This window comes from Dicentrarchus labrax, unplaced genomic scaffold (genome assembly GCF_905237075.1).
Source record: "Dicentrarchus labrax unplaced genomic scaffold, dlabrax2021, whole genome shotgun sequence".
NCBI classification, from domain to species: domain Eukaryota; kingdom Metazoa; phylum Chordata; class Actinopteri; family Moronidae; genus Dicentrarchus; species Dicentrarchus labrax.
This window is the reverse complement of record NW_026136708.1, coordinates 5,193,974-5,204,961: the sequence shown is the minus strand read 5'-3', so window position 1 is coordinate 5,204,961 and position 10,988 is coordinate 5,193,974. Positions and strand designations below refer to the sequence as shown.

General features: G+C 38.2%; 2 protein-coding genes across 4 annotated transcripts in view; both read right to left on the bottom strand.

Annotated features, from left to right (window-relative positions):
- Positions 1-320: 320 nt before the first annotated feature.
- LOC127368454 (alpha-1-antitrypsin homolog) lies at positions 321-3,560 on the bottom strand. Of its 2 annotated transcripts, none has more exons than XM_051409274.1 (5): positions 3,404-3,560; positions 2,443-3,051; positions 2,046-2,316; positions 1,299-1,446; positions 321-1,092 (listed from the first exon to the last, which is right to left on the bottom strand). In XM_051409274.1, the coding sequence occupies exons 1-5, from the start codon at positions 3,444-3,446 to the stop codon at positions 901-903; spliced, it is 1,263 nt and encodes a 420-aa protein (XP_051265234.1). In that variant the 5' UTR covers positions 3,447-3,560; the 3' UTR covers positions 321-900. The 2 variants fall into 2 exon arrangements, with proteins under 2 accessions (XP_051265234.1, XP_051265235.1); XM_051409275.1 differs by having other exon boundaries at positions 3,330-3,438.
- A 2,528-nt stretch (positions 3,561-6,088) lies between these two features.
- Positions 6,089-10,988, bottom strand: part of LOC127368456 (alpha-1-antitrypsin homolog) — a 17,977-nt gene continuing 13,077 nt past the window's right edge. The window contains exons 1-5 of one of the 2 annotated variants that reach the window (XM_051409277.1): positions 9,863-10,030; positions 8,936-9,569; positions 7,784-8,054; positions 7,440-7,587; positions 6,089-6,525 (exon numbers count right to left, since the gene is read on the bottom strand). In XM_051409277.1, the coding sequence (XP_051265237.1) occupies positions 6,334-6,525; positions 7,440-7,587; positions 7,784-8,054; positions 8,936-9,560 (1,236 nt within the window). In that variant the 5' untranslated portion in view covers positions 9,561-9,569; positions 9,863-10,030 and the 3' untranslated portion in view covers positions 6,089-6,333. Of the gene's footprint in view, positions 6,526-7,439; positions 7,588-7,783; positions 8,055-8,935; positions 9,570-9,862; positions 10,031-10,988 lie in introns of those variants that run through there. The other variant, XM_051409278.1, reaches the window with a different exon arrangement.

Below are 10,988 nucleotides of genomic sequence, written 5' to 3'. Positions count from 1 at the left end.
CAGACAAAGTGTATTTGTACTGATTGTGTAAACGATCCTGCAGCAACTCGTCTGTTGACAGGTCAAAGGGCAAGGGGTCGTAGGAGGCCAATGGCCATCAGGTTAAACATCCTCTCGTTGTTGTATCATCAGTCACCTAAAACTTAACTGTTACACAGCCAGGGATTTAGCCACTGGATGATACAGAGTATTCTCATCCAGCTGACCGGTATGACAGGATTTGTAATAAAAATCACAACTAATTTATCATTTCTGATCAGATATAGGCATGGCATCAGTCAGGTAACACAATTGTTTGAGACAATAATAGCCCACCAATGTGGAATAGAATAATATTATTTAATCACATTTAAATATGTTTCATCTATTTGATGTTACATTGTTGTCAATGAATAGAAAATTAAATCACTAAATCACTATTCTCAGGGCACCCCTTTCAAAGTAAAAGACAAACGTTCACATGCTTACATGCAGAACCCCTCAGACTGCTCCTAATTAGGGCAGTAATAACAATTATTTTCATTACAGATTATTCATTTAAATTTACATTATTGTAAGATGAGTAAAAGCAGCAAATTCCCCCATTTTAGAGCCCAAAATCATCAAATGTGGGCATTTTGTGCTTGAAAAATTATTAATTAATTTAGAGATTTAAAACATTTCTGTCAATGAATCGATCTGTGGAACCAGGAATCCACTAATTGTTGCATCTGTCCTTCTCATTTACATCAACAGAATGTTCTTTAATGATAATTTCTTAAATTCTGAGAGACATAAAAACTCCCATGCAAAGACAGATACAAACACACTTCTTGCTACCATCAGTTTGATGGCTAAAGAGGCAGTGATTCTGATCAGCATGACCTGTGATGGTGATGCTTATTTTCCTAGCATGTCCCTTTACATGGCTGTGGGGTTATTGATCTTGCCCATAAAGAGGATGCTCCCGGTGGAGTTTTCCATGATGAAAACCAAGAATGGTCTGTCTATTCTGATAGACGGTGGCATCATAAGGTAGATAATTTCGATGATGCTGGTGGCTGCTGCCTCTGTTCCCGTCTCAGTGATATTCAGCACAGCTTTGTGAGATGCCTGTGGAGGAAAAAGGAGGAGGCAGTCAGACTCTAGTTTGAAACTCAGCGCAGGTCTAGGAATTTAGAGGCTATAGGTTATTTTTCAGCATCCTCTGGAAGTATATGTCACTATCTGCAAGATGTTCCTGAACTACTGCTCATGCAGTGGAGTAAGCATATAACCATGTTGTTCATAAGAACTTAAGAAATGCTTGCATCTCCTACCTTTGAGACTTTGAGCTTAACCTCCTCGGATATGCCAGAAAAATCAGCATTGTCTGCAAAAGCGTTGGTTATGCCCAGTTCTTTTAGCGTGCTGTCCAGGGAAGCCTCAGTAGAGATGGAAAATTTTGGCAGGAACAGATCCACATATCTGAGAGATACAGCGCATCACTAGGGTCAGAATCATTGTAATATACAGTAGTATTACACCTTGTCTAATTAAAGGACCAGTGTGCATAGTGCCATCTAATGGTAAAATTGGAGATTGCAACCAACTGAATACTGCTCTCCTTCCAAGAGCCAGTGTTTGGTTGGATCTTTCCGGGCTACTGTAGAAACATGGCAGTTGAACATGGCAGCCTCCGTAGAAGAGGACCCACTCCCTCTGTAGATAATTGTCTTATTCTAAGGTAATGAAAACTATTTCTATATTCAGGTGATTATACACTAATGAAAACATGCCTATGAATATTATATTCCATTTTTGCCAATAGATCCTCCCAAGTGTTACACACTGGACCTTTAAGTTTAATGGCGCTAATCATGAACAGATTACATGTTTTAAGTAAATCAAATACATCTAATCTAGTCAACATTTTCTAAATCCCTTGTTCATCCAGTCAGTGATTACTGTATGCCACCTCTCCAGATCCCAACATACGGCAAGGCAATCTTGAATAAGTACATTGTTCTCTCTATCTATGACACAACCAAAGAAGAGGATTAAAAAATAAATTTGATTCCTCTTACCTCCTCCGGACTGAGTTTTGCCAGTGCCTGAGGTAGTCCTTGTTGATGTAGCCCTCCACCTCCGCCATCCGGCCTTCATCAGGCAGGACGATCATCATGGAGGTGCTGCCGTTGTAGGGCAGCATGATGGCAGTGGTGTGGTTGTCAACATCCTGATAGAAGCTGTAGTAACCCGTCCTCATCATCATGTCCACCTGAACTTTGGTGGTCTTGTCCACATGGAAGTCTGCCTTCTTTGTCATGTCAAGGCTGAATGGTGACTTCCACTGTCCTGCATGAGGCAGTGGAGGAGAAGATTATTTTAGATATTAAAGTATGCTCTACTATCATCATACTTTATGTTTACATCATTACAACGGTTTTATTTTAAAGGTGGTGAGTTGAACTTGATTCTTACCTCTGAAGTTAACGTAGTTAATCAGCAACATGGCCATTTCAGGGTCCAGGTCCTTCACCATATCTTTGATCTTATCCTGGGTTTTATTAGCAATGAACGAATTAATCTCAGCTGCAGCCTCAGCTGGTTTGGTAAAGTCAACATTGAAGATTTCACCAGAATAGTAATGCCTGACATCGTTCAGGAACTTCTCCACAGGGTTGAAGCCAGAGCGCAGGGCCACACCATTACCAACATCTAACTGCTGGTTCTCCTGGCTGTGTCCATGCATGTCGAAAAGATGTTTGTATGCATCATTAACCTGAGACTGGTTTGTGGTGCTGTAGCCCAAGCTGGAGAACAGCTGGCTGTGGGTTTCACCACGGGCTCCTGTAGACAGCATGGACAGGGCAGTGGAGATGCCCAGTGGCGAGAACAAGATGTTCTTTCCAGCAGCAACCTTCGCATTGAGACTTTTGTAAAGGGCAAAGGCAAAGTCAGCATTGGGAGACGACAGCTTGTGGCAGCTAATTTCTCCATCATGGTCGTTGTGGTGGTGGTCTGCCCAGGCTGCAGCCAGCAGCAGTGCTGTGAGTGCACAACTAGCAAAGATACCACTCATCTTTACAGCTTGTCCATACAAAAGGAAAAAACAAACAAAGTTGTTAGTTGAGCTCAAGCACAATTGGTCACAATAACACAATAACAAATTGAAAAATGTATTGCATGTAGAGCTATTTGAGGAACAACATAATGAATGAAAATAATAAAGTTGACAGTAGCTAAAGGCTCAAAACCTTTTGAACAGAACACGTTCTTAACAGATTTACACTTACAATGTAAGACATGTCTTGCCCTCCATGAAAAGTTCACTTCTGAACTCAACAACAATTCCAAATGTCACTTACTTCTTATATTTGTTTCCAAGTCCTCAAAATGTATATAAAACATTTAGCATATTTCATTAGAGGTCGATGCTTACCATTGATGTCCTCCTTGCTGCAGCTTGGCAGAAACCTCACCATTATGTTAAATCGAAGAGTCAGCTGACAGATCTGTTAAAAATTAATGAGGAGCAACCTTTTCTGTCCTGTGTTGAGAGATTTCTGGCAAATGTATCTTCAGTTTGACTAAAGGTTGTATACACAGAAGCCTACAGTAATAATCCCAGAATTACAAAAGAAAATGATAGAGCAGGAGCCTTTGATTGAAATATGAAGCTACTTATTCCAAACTGGAAATAAAATCCCAAAAAGGAAATGGTAACATATACTGACTGTTAATGACAAGTCTTCTTTCACTTCATGTTTAAATAATTGCACAATAACACCCCAGCTGGCTGAATGTGTCAGCAGTGCAATACATTATGTACACAAGTCAGCTGGATACAATATATGATGACTTATTTAGACCTTTAGAGACAGGTTCAGATCACTGATGATAAGGAACTTGTCATGCTGAAAGACTGCAAACAGAAACATTTTTGTACATATGGTAATAGTAGTTCTATTCATCTTAGATGACTGTTGGCAATGTAAGCTAGTCACTAGTAGCTCCATAGTTACCGTTATTTTCACAGCTTAGCTAATGTTAGGTAACTTTTTTTTTTGTGAAAGCCAGCAGTTAAGCTCATTGCTGGAGAAGGCACTGGAATTATGTGTCCAGAGAGGGGGGTATGGGATGGCACTGGCCACCCCTGAAATCTGATTGGCCACCCCAAGTGCCACCCAATTATCCTTCACTCTTCCACTTCACACTGTCTTTAAAGGTAGAGTGAAGCTAAAGGTATCATATGAAACTAGATGACCTAACACATACATTTGTCATGCTAGCGTGTAGGCAAAATGTTGGCAATTGACGTGGCCATTTTCAAAGGGTTCCCTTCACCTTTGACTTCAAGATATCTGAATGAAAATGGATTCTGTGGGTACCCACGAGTTTCCCAATTCCAGACTTTATGCCAAACCCATGCAGTTTTGGGAAAAAACAACACATATGGTATAAAAATATCTGCATACTGGGGTCCATAAACGGTACTGGATTTGCATAAATTGGGAAAGATGGAAATCTGAGACACATACTTCATGCCACCCCTATATAAGTCAGTGCCTTACTTGTGCCACCCCACTCAAAAAAGTCTGGGAACGGCCCTGATGACTTGGACAACTTTTCAGCTAGTTCACAAAAAGGATTTTATAACAGACTTGAGTGTGTGGATGCTCTCTTTATTGAGTAGGCTAGTTGTTGCCACATTACCTTTTGTGTGCATAGTTACTATGGTTATGTGTGTCATACTCTTATATCACAAGTAGTAGAAAAGACATTGTCTATTTGTATTACTGAAGCTACCTGTGTTCTCTGTTGCAGGTTAGCGACTCATTCAGAGGCTGCACTCACTCACTTGTTCACTAAACTGCTTTTCATTGTTTGGGATTAGCTGGAGAGGAGAAGTTCAATCCACAGATAACATTAACTCAGTGATATTATTCATCGTCCTTCCGACAGCAACAAGAAAGATAGCTGATTGAAAGCACAAAAACATTACATCCGCATCAACAGCACTTGATGTTACATGAGCTTAGCTTTTTATTAATGTGCTTCCTGCATGTTTTCATAGTTTGTTCCAGCTGGTTTGTTGCTGCTGCTTCTTCTCGTCCATAAATCTTTTTATTCCAAGAACCTCCAGCGTCAGATAACATTAATGATGGAGACATAACGCTACAGAATGCAAGATCAACAGGTCAAGCAGCTACATGAATTTATTTATGATATCTTTGTGCAATAATTGACACTGTTTCATGAGCTAGACGCCGCAGACACATGCAGCTGAATAAACCTTTATTCCCTGGGAAAAATTTGAAATGTTTCACCATAATTCTCATTTTCAAGGATTACTTTTATTTAGTTTTAGTCTTAAGTTTTGTGTCTTAAAAAATAGGTTGTCAACTGAAATGTATGTTTTCCTTGACAAAATTAACACTGAAAGGCAATTGTTGGAGGGGCTGGGAAACTTAATGTTCTTCCCTGTCCTGCTTTCCATGGTGTAGATGGTGAGAGAGTGCATCCCCAGGGGTGCGTTCAGTGTGTTACTTCTAAACATTACACTTCCGTTTTATCATACGTTTTAATCCACACATATTATATAACGCTTAATTTCTAGATGTAATGAATTCCAATTGTCACCTACTTATCTAAATTCTGAAAACTTATATAAATCATTAAGCATATTTTAATGAAAAACCATGCTTAGCATTAATGGCAGAAACTTCACCATTAGATACAGTTGATCCATTAAATATTCCAGAGGACCAGCAATTTTTCTGTCCTTTCCCACAAGATTTCTGACAAAGCTGTTTACTAATGTAACACAGCTCAGTCGACATAACATCGATAAAGACATTTGCTGGTGCGATTGGGGAGTTGCGTGAAATGTGTGTGAGTTTACAATTATCATCACGCAATTACAGAAATCAATTGATAGACCAGAAATCAGTAACTAACTTAATATAAAGTGAATTATTCAGAACTGTAATTTCAACTAATTTCCACTTTTAAAAAAACAATTGATTCCTTTTCTCTGTAATTTGGTATTGTAGATCATACAGTTCTTATTTAGACCAGTGGACTCAAGATTAGACTGAAAGACTTAAATAACATAAAATGCCAGTTGTTCATGACAAGTCTTTAATTCACTTCATACTGAACAATAGCAGCAATAGCACAATAACACCTTAAAAATAATATACTAACATAGATCTGTTGTCTTATTTATTAAATTATCCTCTGTTCACCATTTCCCACAATGCTCCTAATATCACTGTGACCTCTATGTAGGGCTTTCAGATATTGAGGTCAAAATTAGCTACTAAAACTTACTACATTGAAAATGTATCATTAATTTCCCTAGCATCTTTACATGGCTGTGGGGTTGTTGATCTTGCCCATGAAGAGGATGCTCCTAGTTGAGTGCTCCAGGATGAAGACCAAGAAGGGTCTGTTGAGCTCCATGGTTCTAGGCATACTGTAGGGAATTAACTCCAAGGTGGTGGCAGCTGCTGCCTCTGTTCCTGTTTCATCCACGCTCAGCACAGCCTGGTGGGACACCTGTGGAGGAATTAAATAAAGCACAGGTCTTGGAAGTAAGGGATAATGCCTGACAAAGTGTCAATCAGGCCTCCATGTCCAAAAGTCCAAAGAAAAACAAAAGACCATTAACAGTTTTGACATTTTTATACATGCCATAAAGTTGTTTACTACTTCAGTAAATGGGACGAACCTTAGATACAATGGGAGATATACATCATCTAGTTCCCTGCGCTCATATAGCCATTTGGCTCAGCTACGAGCCAGTAAGCTATCTGTGTGGTAGTGAGATTCAAAGTTCACAACATTGCGTACGGTCGACAAAACAGTGAAAATTATTTGAAATAAGGTTTTGGTTTTTTTGGGAGAATATATTTATTGCATTTTTCATATACATCATAGAACATAGAACAAAACTGCTTAGATATGGAATAAGCAAAATGAGTGTGTAAGAAAAATAATTATAAGAATAATGGGCATTGAATGGGGCGATAATCACTAACCAAGCGCTCCCTTCCAATCTGGCGGTCTATTTAAACTGCAGTTTCCCAGCTCTCCCTCTGCTCTGTCAATGCTGCTGTTGCCCTGCATCCATATTGCTGCTGCTGCTGCTCTGTAAGCTATTGCTGCCTGCTGCGCTGTAAGCCCCACCACCACCCCAGCATCCACCTGTAGGCTCCGACTGGGGGTTAAGGTATTTGCGCATCACTCCCTAATATCTCTATGTAAGCATATCTGCGGGGAGTGATGAAGTCGCAGCCTAGACGCCAAAATCTAAATATGCTATACTGCTTTAATAAACATTTCAAAGAGTGAGTTGGCTGACTAAACTCTATTCTATGTATTTGTGAACATGCAAATATTCCTCCATGCATAATTATCATGAAATAGGCATATTTTCAATTTACATAACAAGGCATGTTCGCATCTCCTACCTTTGAGACTTTGAGCTTGACCTCCTCAGATATGCCAGAGAAATCTGCACTGTCTGCAAAAGCGTTGGTTATGCCCAGTTCTTTCAGCGTGCTGTCCAGGGAAGCCTCAGTAGAGATGGAAAATTTTGGCAGGGATAGAGCCATAAAACTGAAAAACAGAACCAGGGTCAGAATTACTGGAATATACAGTTAACTTTTTTTTAATTTTTAGCTGTACTAGATGTGAAAACTTTGTTCAAATCAAATACACCTGATCCAGATGACGTGAACTTGTTTTATTCAGTCACTAGTTTATAACACACTTAACCATAAGGATGAGGATTCAAAACAATTTAATTTCTTACCTCCTCAAGACTGAATTTTGCCAGTGCCTGAGGTAGTCCTTGTTGATGTAGCCCTCCACCTCCGCCATCCGGCCTTCATCGGGCAGGACGATCATCATGGAGGTCTGACCCTTGTAGGGCAACATGATGACAGTGGTGTGGTTGACAACATCCTGATAGAAGTCGAAGTGACCTGTTCTCCTCATCATGTTCACCTGAACCGTGGTTGTGTCGTCCACACGGAAGTCTGCCTTGTTTGTCAGGTTACCATCAAAGGGTTTCTCCCACTGTCCTGTATAATGCAGTGAAGGGGGAAGGATGAAGATGAAAAATGTTGTTACTGCATGTCAACTCAAAAAATCGTGGTTACTTCTTTTAAAATGTTGCAATATGATATATATATTCGTGGCATGCTCCATCATTGAGAGCCTCAAACAGCACAAGGTGATATGCACCTGAACCAAGTATGAACATGTCAGTTTGTCATCCATTGGTGCATGGAGTATCATTTTTGAAGTCTTAAGTTTGGCATTATGGTCCGGGCCTTGACAGTTTGTAGGGACAGCAGAGTTGACATATTACATGTAGAGCTGCTCTCATTTCAACTTGTCCATAGCAAGAAACAATGGTTGTTCACCTTATGACGCACAATCTTGTATTACTGCTAAACGGTACACTAAAATATATTTCTGAAAAGATTTTAGGTTAAAAATAGGCAATGCAGTAACTTCTTGATTACTGCTTCAGTCTTGATTCATATTTGATCAGCACGGCCTAGTTTGACCTGATCTGGGTTTTGTGCAGTATGCTGGACAGACTACCGGAGAATGACTTGTGAATAACAAGCATACCCTGCTTTATCGTCTATTTTATTCTCAATTGGACCAAAATGTACAAAATTAACATCATGCTGTATTGAAGAGGACTTGAAATTAGCGATTGAGACCATAAATTCCGTAGGAACTGTTTAATAACCTAATAAATCAAGTGAGAAGTCGGGTCATTTCTCCATAAGACTTTATGATATGGAATGTAGGTTAAAGACACTTACGTGTTGGCTTCACCTCACAGACCCAGAAGCTCTGTCCATTATATATACTGAACATGTATAGATGGCGTCACTATGTGTTAATCAAAGCAGCCTGCTATCTGCATGCATGGTCTGTGTCCTACCTCTGAAGTAGACGTAGTTTATCAGCACCATGGCCATTTCAGGATCCAGGTCCTTCACCATATCTTTGATCTTATTCTGGGTTTTATTAGCAATGAATGAATTAATCTCAGCTGCAGCCTCCGCAGATTTGGTAAAGTCAACATTGAAGATTTCACCAGAATAGTAATGCCTGACATCGTTCAGGAACTTTTCCACAGGGTTGAAGCCAGAGCGCAGGGCCACACCATTACCAACATCTAACTGCTGGTTCTCCTGGCTGTGGCCAAACATGTGGAAAAGATGCTTGTACGCTTCATTTATCTGTGCCTGGTTGTGAGCACTGTAGCCCAAGCTGGAGAACAGCTGGCTGTGGGTTTCACCACTGGCCCCTGTAGACAGCATGGACAGGGCAGTGGAGATGCCCAGCGGCGAGTAGAAGATGTTCTTTCTGGCAGCAGCCTTGGCATTCAGACTTTTGTAGAGGGCAAAGCCAAAGTCAGCATTGGGAGGAGACAGCTTGTGGCAGCTCATTTCTCCATCATGGCTGTGTTCAGTGCCATGGTCGTGGTGGTTGTGGTGGTGGTCTGCCCAGACTGCAGCCAGTAGCAGTGCTGCCAGTGCACAACTAGCAAAGATCCCATGCATCTTTACAGCCTGGCCAGAGAAACCAGAGGAGGTTAGTGGGGCTCAACCGCAGTAGGTAGTAGTAGTATTAGTTAATATAGACCATTTGGCTTAATACATTTTAGGACATTGCAGGACACATTGATATGGTAGTTTAGTGGCTTAGCTTCTACACAACTCTACACTTCCAAATTATTACATATTGTCACAATGTCTTCACTTTCAAAATAGAATATTTATCAGTTAATTTAATTATAATATATCTAAAGTTTAAAGTTATACAAAAGAATATTTCCATATTTCAAACCAAGTACCATGCTTACCTTTAATGTCGTCTTTGCTGCAGACTGTTTGACAGAAATGTGCCCATTATACACAGGAGCCCTGAGCCAGTTCAGTCAAAAGTCCAGCCCCAGTTCTCTGGCCTTAGATTTCTGGCTGGACTATCTTTACTGATGCAACACGAATCACTCAGTACAACCTATTTGTCTATGGCAGGTAAAGTTAACGTTTTGAAAATGAACTGTGTTCCCAAACTTAGTTATCTTATCCAGTCCCTCCCCTTAGAAATTCCCCATTATTATTTCAAAAGGTTTGACAGGATATCCAAGATATGTATTTGGAATGGTAAACGCCCCCGTTTGAACCCTCAAGTTTCCGGGCACTGAAGGGGGGGTTGGGCAATTTTTTATTATTTTTTATACCATTTTTAGGAATATAAAAGGGAATAAAATAAAAAAAAAGATTTTTATTAATAATAAACCCCCGCCGAAAAAAAAAAAACCAATAATTAGGAAAACGGAAAAAAAAAAAAAAAAAAAAAAAAAAAAAAATTGTAAATATTTTTTTTTTTTAAAAAAAAAAAAAAAAAAATATTTAAAAAAAAAAAAAAAAAAAAAAAAAAAAAAAAAAAAAAAAAAAAAAAAAAAAAAAAAAAAAAAAAAAAAATTTTAAAATTAAATTAAAATTTAATTTTAATTAATGTAGTTTTTGTTTTTGTTTTTTTTTTTTTTTTTTTTTTTTTTTTTTTTTTTTTTTCCCCCCTCCTCCAAAAAAAAAAAAAACCCCCCCCTCCCCCCCCCCCCCCCCCCCCCCCCACAAAAACAACCAAAAAAAAAATAAATATATCATCTCAAAAACCTTTTAAAATTTTAAAATTTTAAAATTATAAAAATAACAAAACCCCTTAAATTAAAAAAAAATAAAAATAAAAAATAATTTTTTTTAAAAAAAAAAAAAAAAAAAAAAAAAAAAAAAAAAAATTAAAAAAAAAAAATAAATAAAAAATAAAAAAAAAATTTTTAATATTTTTTAAAATTTCACTTAAAAAAAAAATAAAAATTAAAAAAAAAAAAAAAAAAAAAAAAAAAAAAAAAAAAAAAAATTAAAATAAAAAAAAAAAAAAAAAAAAAAAAAAATTTTTTTAAATTTATAAAAAAAAAAAAAAAT

Bases quoted from the DNA above. Each gene is read 5' to 3' on its own strand.
- LOC127368454 (XM_051409274.1), bottom strand. From the start codon at position 3,446: ATGGTGAGGTTTCTGCCAAGCTGCAGCAAGGAGGACATCAATG. The intron at 3,052-3,403 runs GTAAGCATCGAC...TGTATGGACAAG, and splicing joins CAGCAAGGAGGACATCAATG to CTGTAAAGATGAGTGGTATC. The intron at 1,093-1,298 runs GTAGGAGATGCA...TTTCCTCCACAG, and splicing joins TTAAGCTCAAAGTCTCAAAG to GCATCTCACAAAGCTGTGCT.